The 16,341-nt window shown below is 51.0% G+C and overlaps 1 protein-coding gene across 1 annotated transcript in view; it reads right to left on the bottom strand.

Moving 5' to 3' along the window:
- The window catches only part of RNF181 (ring finger protein 181), a 28,942-nt gene extending 24,990 nt beyond the window's left edge, over positions 1-3,952 (bottom strand). The window contains exons 1-2 of the mRNA XM_083184644.1: positions 3,798-3,952; positions 95-194 (exon numbers count right to left, since the gene is read on the bottom strand). Of these exons, the coding sequence (XP_083040770.1) occupies positions 95-180 (86 nt within the window). The 5' untranslated portion in view covers positions 181-194; positions 3,798-3,952. The remainder of the gene's footprint in view (positions 1-94; positions 195-3,797) is intronic.
- Positions 3,953-16,341: the final 12,389 nt, after the last annotated feature.

The raw sequence follows: 16,341 nt of genomic DNA, 5'->3' as shown, positions 1-16,341 counted from the left end.
TATCACTCCTTATCACCCTTGCATTTATCTCTTGTTATGGCTTAATACATCTGCCCCAATGAATGAAAAAATGCATAGCTATAAAGTCACTTACCTTGCAAGCTCCAGCAAGGCATTCTGGCGGTACTGTTCCTCTGCAACTGTGGGCTCACAGTTATGTTCATCGAAGTACGAGGCCATGACACGTTGGACACCTATAATGAACAAACAGGGACCGGGAGAAAGGTTTTTTTTGAGCCACATCAATGTCCAGTATAAATGTCATCCACATGCTGGTTCACTGACTCACTGGCAGTTGCTGTTGCTCCCCTATTTGACTGTTGGACTGTGCTACAGCCCCACCTCTGGAGCCACCACTGCTTATATCATATGTATAGGTCAATTAGTGAGTGTGGTCTTGCTGCAACAAGGGTGGCCATTCAGTCAAAGACTACAGTTCTGCGACCTGCACACCCAGACATTGGACACCACAAGGGGAAAAAAAATTCCTGATTCATGATGCCCCTTATATTATTTGTCATTTTTCCTCCTTACAGTGATGCCCATTACCAGAGCTGGATTAAGCCTCCGGGGGGCCCGGGGCACTTTAGAAAGGGGGGACCCCCACCTACTTGTCATTACTGGCCTCAAACTGCACGGGAGAAACACAGTAAAAGCAGTATAAATTTGGTCAATGGACAACTGCAGGGGGGGGGGGGGGGGGGGGGGATTAATATAAACACATATATACCTTTACATATACTAGCTGACCCGCCCGGCGTTGCCTGGGAAAACTTGTTTGTTTGATTTTTAATTTCCAGAATTGCTGTAAAATGTAATCTTTTGCTGTGCCAGAGGTCTAAAGGCCCCCATACATAGAGCCGACTTGTCCTAAGGACAAGTCAGACCCAATTCTCCTCCGAGCCGCCCGGCAGCTGCCCGGGAGGCTCACATACGATTAGGACTTGAGGTGCCATTTTTTACATGTGATAAATTGCATGCGATTTATCACATGTAAAAAAAAAAAATAACAGGGAGCTGCAGGGCGGTGAGGAGTAGTGGGGGCGGGCAGCGGCGGCTCTCAAATGAGTGGCCGGCTGGGGAGGAAGGAGTGGGGCAGCAGCGTTAATCAGACAGACTCACTGTGTTTGGCGCTGTAGCGGGCAGGCAGCGGCGGCTATTACATCTTCAAAATAATGTGTCAAATGACTCTCCGGCTTTTGATTGGCTGAGATAGAGCACTCTCAGCCAATCAGTGGCCTCCCTCTGCGGCCGCTGATTGGCTGAGAGTGCTCTATCTCAGCCAATCATTAGACGGGCAGTCAATTGACATGCTATTTTAAAGTTGTAATTGCCGCTGCTGCTGCCCGCCCGCTACGGCGCTGGACACAGTGAGTGCACACCGATGATCATTCTGGTCACCGCCGCCCTCCCCAGCACTGCACCCGCCCCAGCACTGCGCCCGTCCCACCGATTGCGACGGATCTTATGTCCCGCCGGTCCGACCCCTGGGGCCGGGTCCGATACGCACGGGACCGCGCATTGGACCCGACGCCATGTCATGAAGAAACGATTTGGTCCGATTTAATGGGCCGATTGATCGCAATCGGCCGAAATCGGACCAAATCGTCTCGATGTATGCCCACTTTAAGATTGTAATTTGTGAAAACCTCCACCATAATGTTAGAATGTGTTTACATTGATACTCAATGCCAGCAATGAAATCAGGTGTTGTATTGTTGTTGTTTGAAATGCACCCCTCCTGACTTGATAGCTGGTGTATGTTGATGAATTCCACATCCACTCCTGAGATTTAGCACCTATGATGCATTTTTTTATTTGTGTTTGTGTGTGTTGTACTGTTTTTGTGTGTGTTGCAGTGTATGTGGGTGTGTGTACTGTGTGTGGTGTGGTGTGTTGTATGGTGTGTTGTATGTATCTGTCCAATGTGTAAGTGTGTGAGGTGCGCTACGTATATATATATGTGTGTGCAGAGGTCGAGGTGGAAATTTTGAAGTGGGGGTATGGGAAAATGAAGGCTGAAGTTATGTGCACACTCCAGAAAAAGAGGGTGCCGCCACTCAAAAGGGGGCATGTCCTTGAGTGCAGTGTACCATGCCATATGTCCCTTATACACATTATGCAAACAGTAGTAGACCCCCTTACACTTGCCCCTTAAACATTATGCCACGCGAAAAGAGCCAAAATTCTCCTTATACGACACAGAATGAGCAAAAAAATAATCCAAAATTCAAATTATACCACCCGGATTGTGCCAAAATTCATGTTATACAAAAATGAAAGAGCCAAAATTCACGTTATGCTACATAAATTGAGCCAAAATTCATGTTATGCAACATGGATTGAGGCAAAATTCACATCATGCCATCTGGATTGAGCCCAAATTCACATCATGCCACCTGGAATGAGCCCAAATTCACATCATGCCACCTGGAATAAGACCAAATTCACATCATGCCTCCCGGATTGAGCCAAAATTCACATTATGACACAGTGAAAGAGCCACAATTCACTTTATGCCACATGGATTGAGCAAAAATTCACATTATGCCACCCGGATTGATCCAAAATTTACATTATGCCACATGGCGGGGTGACGCATGAACAGAGACGGTGGGGTGACACAGGGACAGAAATAGGGGGTGATGTAGGGACAGAGATGGTGGGGTGACGCAGGGACATGCAACTCTATGTCACATTCCTCCACCTGCTACCTGTCACATTCATCTGACCCGGCTCCTGTTTACATCAATGGGGGAAGCCCAACTTACGGGGCGCAGCAGACTGCGGTCAGTATGGAGGTTGGGTGGGGGTCGCACACAGCCTCTGCTGCACTGTACTCTGCATTGCATGCCTCTTATTCCTCTCTGTCCCTGTGACTCCAGCGGCCATTTAAAATCCATTTTTTGTCGTGCGCCGAATAATTTTTTAGACTTGCATCACTGGCTGGGGGTCATTGTTTCTCTGGCACTGCTGGGGGGGGGGGGGGGGGGGGGGGGTACTCTGTATCTGCCATTACTCAGGGTATTATGTAACTAGCACTGCTGGTGGCATGTGTGTATATATGGCATTTCTGGTGGCATTATGTGTATATATGGCACTGCTGCGGGCATTGTGTATATATAGCACTGCTGGGGGCAATAGGTGTTAAAAAAAAAGTTTATGCACCAATTGATGCCCCGCCCATTTAGTAGCTCTATCCACATCAACGCCCATCCACATCAAGTAAAAATACTTGACTGTCAAAAATGTATAGTCATTGAAACATTTTTAAGAGGTTGGCCTGTGGGTGTATGTGGCAAGTGTGCCATGTTGTGTTACAGTATGTGCGGTACTAATCCAATAAAAGATGCACATGCTATTCATATGTGAGATTTGAACCATTCATACTGAAAGATACGTCATGTCATATTATATCATATCACGCACCATGGGGCAGCCTGTATTACCTCTAGGGGTATTTGTGGGGATAGCTTGGCTAGCCTGGAAATATGTGGGATCACCAACCATTCATACATGTACTATACATGTACTACTATAAATCCAGGTAGTGAAGGCTCAGACACTTCCCAATGCCTGAGTACTAGCAAATACACTGATTCATTCTTAGCATGGAACACACACACACACACACACACACACACACACACACACACACAATGGGATCTTCCATTTTAATTATGACTCTTGCAATGTTCTTTTCTGGTACAGGATAGATAGATAGATAGATAGATAGATAGATAGATAGATAGATAGATAGATAGATAGATAGATAGATAGATACTCATTACTGTTACCTTCTCCCCGGTAAAAGGGTCACACAGAGGCGCTGTGAATAAATACAGACAGGTCAGATGCAGGAAGTCTCGGTACCTCCAGTTCCAGGAGGTGACACAGCTCCCCAGGACGGCTCCCGGTCTCAACCAATCATAGTGCTAGGATTTTTCCCATGACCCTATCAGACTGCAGAGGAGGCGTGTTCAGCTGGTGGACTCTCCATTAGACGATACACTGCAGTCATGTGATCGGACTGGGCGTGGCGTCATTGGTTTATCATGTGACTCTCCCGGTGACATCGGTGTGAGACACTCCAGGCAGAATTGTTTTAGTAATGTGGATTGTAATGTAGTAAAGGGGAGGAATATTATAATGTAAGCAAATATATGTGTGTGTAATGTGCTTGTTCTGCGTAATATGCTGCAGGATGCTGCTAATAATGTAATATATGCTTCAGGAAACATGATGCATGGGGTGCTAGTGATGTGCCACAGACTGTAGAGTAGGGGGTTGTGTAGTGTTCTGCAGAATGGATGGGGGGCTTTAGGCGCACGGACTGCTGCAGCTGTGTGAGTTGTAGGATTATTAGGGTGCTGCATAGTTGCCTACCTGACCCATCTCCATGAGGGAGAAAATGCTCTGTTCCTGGATTTCCCTGGTAATGTAGGATTGCCAGCACCTGTGGTGAAACACCTTTACCTAGCTCCCCACTGGTGATGGCAATCATACATTACCAGGGAAGTCCAGAGCATTTTCTCCCTCATGGAGAGGGTAAGTTAGGCAAGTGTGGGGTACTGGTGATGTGCTATGGGGTACTGTAAAGTGCATGCAGTGATATGATGCATGAGGTGGTACTGTGTTGTGTGCTGCGGGGCGCATGGGGTACTGTGTGATGTGGTGATGTCCTGCAGGATGCTGGGGGTGCTGTGTGACATGTTCTAGAATGCGGGGGGTGTTGGGAAATGTGCTGCAGGGTGCATGGGTGCTGTGTGAAGTATGGCTGGATGCAAGGGATGCTGTGATGTGCTGTGGGAGTGCTTTGTGATGTACTACACAATGTCTGGGGTATGAGTACTGTGTAAGTAAAAATGTATAGTCATTGAAACATTTTTAAGAGGTTGGCCTGTGGGTGTATGTGGCAGGCGTGCCATGTTGTGTTACAGTATGTGCGGTACTAATCCAATAAAAGATGCATTGGAACTATAATATGTGCTGCAGATTTTATTGCTAAGTAGTAGCAAGGGTGTAGGGGATATCTGGTCGCTGCTCTGTGCATGCAGATATATAGCAATGTGCAATGGCTTGTTTTATCAGTGGATGTGTTTCTAAAATAACAAGATATCTCTTCTTGCCCTCCCTCTATCCATGCTTTGGTCAGGATACATTGGCATTCCAAGCACAATCTTACGGTGCCGAACTTCCCATTAGGTACGTGCCTATGGACGGCACATGTTTGGGGGCGGCACTGATGGTACGGTCAGCCTGAATTGTACCAGTAGCTGCAAAATATTCCCACTGTACTGTACCATATTCCATCTTGAATATAGTGTAAATCAAAAGGACAAGCAGATACTGCCCCTGTAAGCTATCCTACAAAGTAAATATGTATGCATAATAACAAAAAGTGTCACCATTAGTGGCTTTTTGTTTTATTCTATTAAATTGGCTATAATGAAATGAGAGCTTATACCTAATTATACCTAATCAATAAAAAATAATACAATTAGGTGGGGGGGGCTGCCGATATTGTTGTGACTAGGGGCGCCCACACCCCTAAATCCACCCCTGCAATCTTTGCAATCTTATCAATAGTAAATAAAGTTATTGTTATAGTCAGCCAGTGCTCCTGTTTTCCATGACCAAGCGTGCCTCGGGGGTTAGGTTTAGGCAGTATATAGTGAGGTTAGAGTTAGACTGTGGGGGAAGGGGATTGGGCTAGGCTTCACTTAAAAAAGGTTAGTGCAGTACAGTGGCGCAGGCAGGGGGGTTTCTGAGTACCCAGAACCCCCCCCCCCCCCAGAAGTCTAATGGCCCTAGACTGAAAGCTGAGGGTCCCCTTTTTCCATGGGTACAAGAATTTTAAAAATCGTCCCTTGGGAACCGGAGATATCTGACTTCAAAGCAGTGGTCCCCATCCAAGCCTGTTACTTGCTCTTCCCAGTCAGATATTTCAGGTTCTTTCTGACATAGAGTTTTTCTGGTGGTATTTTCCAAAAGCTGGGACTCTCCCCCTTTGATGGACACGCAGTCCCCAGTGTATATATCTCATTTATACCATAGGACGTGTCTCTAGTCTGTATATCAGTATATAGAACGCAGTCTGCAGTGTATATATCTCATTTATACCATAGGACGTGTCTCTGGTATGTATATTTTTTCTGAGGGTATATTCCGAAAGCTGGGACTCTCCCCCTTTGATGGACACTAGTAGCGTGTCTCTACTCTTCCCAGAACCAGAGATATCAGCCTTCCAGCAGCTGGTTACTGCTCCAGCTCCACACACCTGGTATGTAGTTTTATATACTCGTTGGCAGATTGCTCTACCTCCTGAACTCTGATCCCCTAGTTCCAAGTACCATTTGGTAGGTGGGATTCTCTAGTTTTTAATTCCATTAACATCTAAGAAATCTATTTCCGGGAACTGGAGATACCTGCAGTCAAGCAAGCTGCCCTCCCACCAGAAAATTATGAATAATAAGCCCACTCCACTATACACCCCTCCTCTGCGTATTAAACATCCTCTACCACCCTGGAAGTTATGTATCAGGGCCCCTTCATTCAGCCCAATGCCCCCTTCTCCCACCATCTGTGCAGTAAAGGGGTAATTAGTGGAAATTACTGATCCAGGTCCTACATGCTGAGCGGTTAATATAATACCCCCTACCACCCGCGGGACATCAAAGCTTTCACTCATAGCACCCACCACCACTACCGCTGGATGATCGTTAGGGGACCCAATACATTGCTATGCCCAGGGGTCTACCCTGCTGTGGTCTATCTATATAACTGACCCGGCATATACTGGGTCACCTAAGTGTCCATCTCCGTGCTTTGCTCCGCCCCTCTCTGGAAACCCCCTTCCGAAAATCCTGCGTTTGCCCCTGCAGTGGTTCCCAAACTGTGCGCCTAGGCACCCTGGGGTGGTGGGCACCAGCTCGGAGCAGGGGAATGTCCAGTGTTTTATAGGCGTCCCCATGAAACAGCTGGGCGTTCCCCTGGGAATGCAGGGGGGCGGCTGATGTCACATGCGGCTTTCCATTAAAGGAGTTTGCTTTCACAAACCAACCTGAATAACCCCCATAATGCCCAAGTGATGTTAAGAAATGTACAAATGGCATTACATAATCTAGGTATAAAAGTGAGTTCTGCTGTCATTGCTCACAATGGGGCAGGTGTATTAATCTTGGTAAAGTGATAAAGCGGAAGTGATAACCCGCCAGCCAATTAACTCCTAAGTGTCATTTCTCAAACACAGCTGATTGGCTGGTGTGTTATCGCCTTCCTCTTTATCACCACTTTATCAGGCTTAATACATCTGCCCCGATGGATGGATTCCGATTTCAATAACATTTGAAAAGCGTATGTTATATAAGAGATAAATGCAAATAATTGCAAATATTAGATAGTTCACACAGAAAAAAACCTCACCCTGAAATCTAAAAAGAAAACCATGGGTGAGATTTAATAGGATGAGAGATCCAGAAAGTGAGAGCTTTGGTAAGAAATCTCCAGGTTTTTTTAAAGCGGCAATCATTAATACCCCTTTTACACCGCCGAAAAATCCAGGTCAGCGGCGGGTCAGACCCGGATCCTCGGCGGTGTAAATGGGGGGTATCCGTGTCCATTTACACGGGTCCTCTACCCAGGTCTTGACCTGGGTAGAACCCGGATGGGACCCGTGTAAATGGCGGTGTAAATGGTCCCGCTGCGGGTCCAGGCACCCGCAGCGGGTTCACAGCGTGCAGCGCTGGGGAAGCTGTCCCCAGGTGCTGCGGGAGGAGGGGGGTCCCTGCGGCTACTGAGGGGAGATGGGGTACCTGTCAGCGGCCAGCCTGACACGGCGCTGCCACTGCTGTATCTCCCCCCGGCGGAAATAGTACTATTATTTCCCCTGCGCCAGAGGGACCGCCGACACTGACTGTCCAACCGCCGCAAGGACCGGCCGCCGGGGGGAGATACAGCAGCGGCAGCGCCGGCAATCATAGTGTCAGGCTGACAGGTACCCCCTCTCCCCTCAGTAGCCGCAGGGACCCCCCTCCTCCTCACAGCACCTGGGGACAGCTTCCCCCCTCTACCCCCACAGCACCCGGGGACAGCTTCCCCCCTCTACCCTCACAGCACCCGGGGACAGCTTCCCCCCTCTACCCCCACAGCACCCGGGGACAGCTTCCCCCCTCTACCCCCACAGCACCCGGGGACAGCTTCCCCCCTCTACCCTCACAGCACCCGGGGACAGCTTCCCCCCTCTACCCCCTCCAAGCTATATATATAGATCTATAGATCTATATATATATATATATATATATATATACTAGGTGATTCATCGCGCCCTACGGGCGCTCTTCACACCGTCGTAAGGGGCTGCGCCCCCTTAATTTGTGAACGTTTGTATATGAGAAATATGGTTAGAATTGTATGAAAGATGCCCTGTATTGCAACTTAGGTGTCCGCGAATCGCGGGAGGGGGGGTCGCGGAGGGTGCCGCGAATTGCAGGAGGGGGGGTCGCGGGGGGTGCCGTGAATTGCAGGAGGGGGGGTTGTGGGGGGGGTGGATGCTGCGAATCGCAGGAGGGGAGGGATTGCAGAGAATCGCGGGAGGGGGGTCGCGGGGTGGGTTGCCGCAAATCGCGGGAGGGGGGTTACGGGGGCGGGGGTTGCGGCGAATCATGGTAGGAGGGGTCGCGGGGGGTGTGCCGTGAATCACGGGAGGGGGGGGTCACGGGGTGGGGTGCCGAGAATCGCGGGGGGGTTTTGTGTGCCGTGAATCGCGGGAGTGGGGGTTGCGGGGGGGGGTGGGGGGGGTGTGATGCGAATCGCCACAAGAAAAAATCAACACAGAAAGGTCAACACATGTAAATGTTGACATAAGTGTGGCACTTCATTGGTGTCCATGTCGACACATGAGAATGAATATGAAAACATTCAAAAAATGAAAAAAAAAACTTCAAAAACTCATGTCAACCTTTTTCATTGTCGACCATAGCCATGTCAGTGTTTCTCCTTCATCCTCTGGGGACACTGAAGTACTACGCTGGGGATAGTGTGGTGTTATGGAGGAGTTGGCACTTTAAGAACTTGAAGTGTGGTGTGGCTCCTCCCCCTCTATCCCCCCCTCAGACTCCAGTCTTAGTTTAGTGCCCGGAGGAGTAGGATCCCTGGGCGAGAGGCTCCCGCAGGGGTCTCTGGTTGTCCGTTTTTTGTTTTGTATAGAAGTGTGCAGGCAGCCTGAGTGTTAGACTGGCTGCCTGCAGTGTGTATAAAGCTCTCTGGGAGGTCAGAGCGGCACTGCGTGCGGTGCACGCTGCTGACCTCAGCCGCCTGCACTCTAGGTGTGGGGAAGCAGCCACAGCCGCTCGCGGCTTGTGTTACTGCTCCGTTGGCTAGTCACCCGCCGGAGAGATCAGGACTGGGGCGCTGGGCGCCGGGTGACTGCTGGATCAGAGTCACGCGCTGGTCCAGCTGAGGGGCAGACTGTGTCTCAGCGCCGCTGTCCTCAGCGCGCGCTGGGACGGAGGAAGGAGGAGGCGTGTCATGGGCGTCTCCTCCAGGTTAAAAATCCTCAGTGCAGCAAACGCTGCCTTCCTAATAGCCCACGCTGCCTTCCTCTGTTTGTTGTGCCTCTTCAGAGCCCTTCTGCTTCAGGACAGCAAAGCGTTTTTCATCCCAGACTGGACAGACTGTGTCACTGCGCTGGGTGAGTGAAGGGGTTCTCCTTTTTAGGAGTCCCCGCTTGGAGTATTCTGGTGGGCTAATTCGGGGAAGGTAAGCTCCTCTCCCCCTATTGTATTTCCTTCTTTTACACTGCTGGGTTTACACTGCTATCTGTGTGTTAGAGTGTGCTGTGTGAAAGTGTTTGTATTGGATTGCATTATGGCATCAAAAGCTTCTGGCTCTAAGGCTTCTCAGAAGCTGTTCACCTGCACTCAGTGTAATCAGCAATTTACACAACATGTGAAAGGTGTGTCACTGTGTAAGGATTGCTATAAAGGAGGGGCTGTTCAACAGCAAGCTGCTCTCCTTAATGCTGAAGGGGTTACAAGTGTGTTAGCTACCTTAGCTTCTGAGCTGGCAGCGTCTCGTAGGGACAGGGAGATTTTACATTCTCATCTGTCTACTATGTCTTCTGCTGAGCCTTCATGGGCCAGAGAGTTGATTAGGTCAGTGGATTCGCTGGTACAATCCACCGTTATGCCTACACAGTCCAGCGCCCCCCCTCCACCTAAAAAAAGGGGTGCTCCTTTGGTTTTGAGGATTGATACCTCTGATGAGGAGGAAGTTAACCCTCTAGAGGAGGGGGAGTGTCAGGTGTTGGATTATACCTTTGCACCTGTGGATGAAGAGCAGGGTGTTCAGGATGAGGCTCAAGGTTTAGAGGCCTTGATTCAGGCTATTAAGGTGACTCTTAATGTTGCTGAGCAAGAACCTCCTGCTCCGGTTTCTATTTTTGGCCGTCCTGTTAAAGCTGCGGTAACTTTTCCTGAGTCCATAGAGTTGGAGAAGCCTCTGTTGGACATTTGGAAAGTGCCTGAGAAAAAGTTTCAGTTATCCAGGCGCTTTAAGGCGTCTTACCCTTTTGCCCCGGAAGCCAGGGCGAAATGGGAGAACCCGCCGTTAGCGGACGCTTCCGTCTCTAAGCTTTCAAAGAAGGCAGCGCTTCCCATTCCGGGAGCGGTGGCCCTGAAGGAGGCGCCAGATAGGCGTTTGGAGGCGGGGCTTAAGCACATCTTTTCTACGGCTGGGGTTTCTTTGCGTCCTATTTTTGTTATCTCCTGGGTCAGCAGGGCCATGGAGAAATGGGCAGAGGATTTGTCCAGGGGCTTGGAGGAGCAGAGGCCTCCTGAGGAGTTAGCTCAGTTGGCTGATCAAATGCGGGAATCCGCGGCATATATTGGAGAGGCGGCCAGGGAGATCTCGGCTCTGTCTATTACAGCCAGACGGTCTTTGTGGCTTAAGTCTTGGCAGGCGGAGGCGGATATAAAAAAAGCAGTGGAAGCTCTTCCCTTTACGGGGGCCCAGAGCTGGATAGATTAATTGCTCAGGCGACAGGGGGTAAATCTACCTTCCTCCCTTCCTCAGCGCCTCCTCCGAAAAAACCTTACCAGGGTCCGGCTTTTCGCTCCTTTCGAGGGGCCCCGAAATTTAGAGGTAAGTCCAGAGGTTCCTTTACCTCGGGCCGTGGTAGAGGTAGAGGCTTTGGCGCCGCCACCTCCGCCGCGAACCCTGGCTCCCGGCGTGCAGACGCCAAGCAGCCAGAAAAGCCCGCGGCATGACGCCCTCCCCTCCTACCTGGGGGATCCCAGAGTAGGAGCGCGGCTTCTGGATTTCCGGCAGGTCTGGGAAGAATCCTGCAAGGACAAGTGGGTTCTCTCAGTCGTGTCTCGGGGATACAAACTAGAGTTTGCCGGTTCTCCTCCTCAACAGTTTTTTACGATGGGTCTTCCGCATGCGGAAAAAGACTCCCAGTTACTACTCCAAGCAGTTCAGCGGTTGTTATCAGCCGGCGTGGTAATGCATGTCCCAACCGATCAACGCAAAGAGGGGTTTTATTCTCCTCTTTTCCTGGTTCCAAAACCAGACGGGTCGGTAAGGCCGATCTTAAATTTAAAGAAGCTGAACGAGTACATTATGTACCACAGATTCAAAATGGAGTCGCTTCGCTCGGTGGTGGCAGGTCTGGAACCGGGGGAATATTTGGCATCCTTGGACGTCAAGGATGCCTATCTACATATTCCCATTTACGACTTACACCAGAGGTTCCTTCGGTTCGCAATCAAGGACCAACATTTTCAATTTCGGACTCTGCCCTTTGGCCTGTCATCGGCGCCTCGCCTTTTTACCAAGGTAATGGCAGTCATGGTTGCCTTTCTCCACACACTAGGAGTCAAGATTGTTCCGTATCTGGACGATTTGTTGATAAAAGCCGGATCCAGGAGTCAGCTGGAACAGGCTCTTCACGTGACTTGTCAGACCTTGATTCGGCATGGCTGGATTCTAAACTATGGCAAATCCCAGATGGTACCTTCCCAAAGGATTTTGTTTCTTGGACTGATTCTGGACACAGAAGTACAGCGGGTCTTCCTTCCCTTGGAGAAAATTGCCTCGATTCAGGACTTGGTGAAGCAGGTGCTTCGTCCTCGGAGGGTGTCGGTGCACCTTTGCATTCGGTTGCTTGGCAAGATGGTCGCCTCCTTCGAGGCTCTGTCTTTCGGCCGTTTCCACTCCAGGACTTTTCAACTCGATCTGTTGAGACAGTGGTCGGGTTCGCATGTCCACATGCACAGGACGGTAATTCTTTCACCCTGCAGTCGGCTGTCCCTTCACTGGTGGCTTCACACGGCCAATCTGTTGGAGGGGCGTCGGTTCGGAGTCTGGGAGTGGACTATCATCACGACGGATGCCAGCCTGAGGGGCTGGGGGGCGGTTGTGATGGGACGTCACTTTCAGGGCCGTTGGTCTCCGCAGGAATCAAGGCTGCCGATAAATATTCTGGAGATTCGGGCTATCCGTCTGGCTCTTCTCAAGGCGGACCTGTTCATCAGAGGGAAGCCGATCCGAATTCAGTCGGACAATGCCACGGCTGTGGCATATATCAACAGACAGGGTGGAACGCGCAGTCGGGCAGCTATGCAGGAGGTACGCCCGATCCTTCAATGGGCGGAGAGGAATTCTCTGGCCTTCTCGGCGGTGTTCATTCCAGGGGTGGACAATTGGGAAGCGGACTACTTAAGTCGCCAGGATGTGCACCCAGGGGAGTGGGCTCTGCATCCGGAGGTGTTTGGCCAGATTGTCAATCGTTGGGGGTTACCTCAGATAGACATGATGGCATCCAAACGGAATTGCAAGGTGGCTCAGTATTGTTCCAGGTCACGAGATCCGGAGGCAGTGGCGACGGATGCTCTGACCGCAGAGTGGAATTACCATCTAATCTATGTGTTCCCTCCGTTACCCTTGATTCAGTTAGTACTCAAACGGATCAAGCGCGAGAAGGCAACGGTGATTTTCATTGCTCCAAACTGGCCTCGTCGGCCTTGGTTTGCCGATCTTCAGGGGCTCCTGATAGATCAACCCTGGCTACTGCCTCAAAGAGAGGATCTATTGAAACAGGGACCATTCGTCTACCAAGAATTAAGGCAGCTGCGTTTGACGGCGTGGCTGTTGAGGCCGAGCTGCTGAGTAGGCGTGGGGTACCTAAAGAGGTCATTCCCACAATGATGAGAGCCAGGAAGGAGGTTACTTCCCGGCATTATTACAGGATTTGGAAGGCTTATGTGTCGTGGTGTGAACGACACAAGTGCCCTACAGCTGTTTTTTCTTTGTCCCGATTGTTGAGGTTTCTGCAATCAGGGTTTGAGGCGGGCCTTCGTTTAGGGTCCCTTAAGGTCCAGGTGTCCGCCTTGTCGGTTTTCTTTCATAGGCGATTAGCCTTGATGCCGGAAATACAAACATTCTTGAATGGGGTTCTAAGGCTGCAGCCTCCGGTAAGACCTCCGGAAGAACCTTGGGATCTTCCTTTGGTGCTGGACTATCTCAAGTCGGAGGTGTTTGAGCCTTTAGAATCTATTGATTTACGTTTACTTACCTGGAAGACGGTGATCTTACTGGCTTTGGCATCGGCTAGACGAGTGTCTGACCTCAGTGCTCTCTCATGTCGTTCTCCGTATTTGGTGTTCCACTCAGATAGGGCGGAACTCCGGACTAGATTGGATTACTTGCCAAAGGTGGTGACGGCTTATCATCTTAATCAGCCAATCGTGGTTCCGGCCTTGACAGGAGAGTTCGCTTCACTGGATGTGGTCAGAACTTTGCGGGTTTATGTGGACAGAACCAAGGATCTCAGGAAGTCGGATTCTCTGTTTGTCCTATACTGTTCCGCAAAACGTGGTTGGCCGGCTACCAAGCAAACTTTGGCCAGGTGGATTTGTCTAACCATTAAACAAGCTTATGTTCAGGCCTCCCGGCCTCCGCCTACTAGAGTTTCGGCTCATTCCACCCGTTCGGTGGGACCTTCTTGGGCGGCGGCCAGGGGGGTGTCTCTTTCTCAGGTATGTAGGGCAGCCACTTGGTCTGGGCCCAATACCTTTATTAAGTTTTATAGGTTTGACACCTTCGCGGCATCCTCTACTAGGTTTGGCCGCGCGGTGCTTCAGGATGCCCAGCACCTTCCCGCCCGTGGGGATGGCTTTGGGACGTCCCTAGCGTAGTACTTCAGTGTCCCCAGAGGATGAAGGAGAAAATAGGAATTTGGTACTCACCGATAATTCCCTTTCTCCGAATCCGAAGGGGACACTGAGCGCCCTCCCGGCACTGGTCTTCTGGTAAGGGAGGGGTTTTTACAGGTCGCATGTGGCCAGGTTGTGTTGCATGCGATGGTCTGTATGTAAGTTCTTTTGACTTATTTTTTGTTTCGGTGTCTTGTTTTCATTCTCTCTCTCTCTGTCAGAGGTTTCCTGGTCTCTTTTCTCCTCTCGGGCACAGTAACTAAGACTGGAGTCTGAGGGGGGGATAGAGGGGGAGGAGCCACACCACACTTCAAGTTCTTAAAGTGCCAACTCCTCCATAACACCACACTATCCCCAGCGTAGTACTTCAGTGTCCCCTTCGGATTCGGAGAAAGGGAATTATCGGTGAGTACCAAATTCCTATTTTTCCATGTGCAATTTAATTCTGGAGCTGCCGCGAATCGTGGGGGGTGCCGCGAATTGCGGGAGGGGGGGTCGCGGGGGTGGGTGCCGCGAATCACGGGAGGGGGGGTTACGGGGCGGGGGTTGCGGTGTATCATGGGAGGGGGGGTCGCGGGGGTGTGCCATGAATCACGGGAGGGGGGGTTAAGGGGTGGGGTGCCGAGAATCGCGGGGGAGGTGTGTGTGTGCCGTGAATCGCGGGAGTGGGGGGGGGGTGTGACGCAAATCGCCATTAGAAAAAATCAACACAGAAAGGTCAACACATGTAAATGTTGACATAAGTGTGGCACTTCATTGGTGTCCATGTCGACACATGAGAATGAATATGAAAACATTCAAAAAATGAAAAAAAAAAACTTCAAAAACTCATGTCAACCTTTTTCATTGTCGACCATAGCCATGTCAGTGTTTTCCATGTGCAATTTAATTCTGGAGCTGCCGCGAATCACGGGGGGTGCCGCGAATTGCCGGAGGGGGGGGTCGCGGGGTTGGGTGCCGCGAACCGCGGGAGGGCGGGGTTCACAGGGGTTCCGGTGGGGGGTTGCCGCGAATTGCGGGAGGTGGGGGGTCACGGGGGGTGCCGCGAATCGTGGGAGGGGGGGTTGCGGGGGGGTGTGACGCGAATCGCCACAAGAAAAAATCAACACAGAAAGGTCAACACATGTAAATGTTGACATAAGTGTGCCACTTCATTGGTGTCCATGTTGACACATGACAATGAATATGAAAACATTCAAAAAATGAAATAAATCTTCAAAAACTCATGTCAACCTTTTTCATTGTCGACCATAGCCGTGCCAGTGTTTTGCATGTGCCATTTAATCCTGGGGCTGCCGCGATTTGCGGGAGGGGGGGGGGTTGCGGGGGGTGGGTGCCGCGAATCGCGGGAGAGCGGGGTTCATGGGGGTTCCGGTGGGGGGTTGCCGCGAATTGCGGGAGGGGGGGGGGTTGCGGGGGGGTGCCGCGAATCGCCGGAGGGGGGGTTGCGGGGGGTGTGACGCGAATCGCCACAAGAAAAAAATCAACACAGAAAGGTCAACACATGTAAATGTTGACATAAGTGTGCCACTTCATTGGTGTCCATGTCGACACATGACAATGAATATGAAAAAATTAAAAATAAATCTTCAAAAACTCATGTCAACCTTTTTCATTGTCGACCATAGCCATGTCAGTGTTTTGTATGTGCCATTTAATCCTGGGGCTGCTGCGAATTGCGGGGGGGGGGAGGTGCCGCCAATCGTGCAAGGGGGGGGTCGCGGTGGGGTTCTTTTTGCCGCGAATCGCGGGAGGGAGGTCGCAGGGGGGTGTTTTTTCCGCGAATCGGGGGGGGGGAGTCACGGGGGAGGGTTTGCCGCGATTCGCGGGAGGGGGGGGTCGCGGGGTGGTGGTTATGCCGCGAATTGCGGGAGGGGTCGTGGGGGGGTTCGTTTTGCAGCGAATCGCGGGAGGGGGGGTCGCGGGGGTGTTTTTGCTGCGAATCGCGGTAGGGGGGGTCGCGGGGGAGCGGGTGTTTTTGCTGCGAATCGCGGGAGGGGGCGCACGGGGGGGGGGAGGTTTTGCCGCAAATCGCGGGAGGGGGCGCTCACCTGGTGGCTGTGGAGTAGCAGTGCTGGGCAACATGGGAAGGCAGTGGGTGTCTGGCACTGTCTGTGGGCTCACT

This window comes from Crinia signifera, chromosome 4 (assembly GCF_055691185.1).
Source record: "Crinia signifera chromosome 4, ASM5569118v1, whole genome shotgun sequence".
Classification (NCBI taxonomy): Eukaryota; Metazoa; Chordata; class Amphibia; order Anura; family Myobatrachidae; genus Crinia; species Crinia signifera.
The sequence above is the reverse complement of the archived record's forward strand: the minus strand, read 5'-3'. Positions and strand labels throughout refer to the sequence as shown.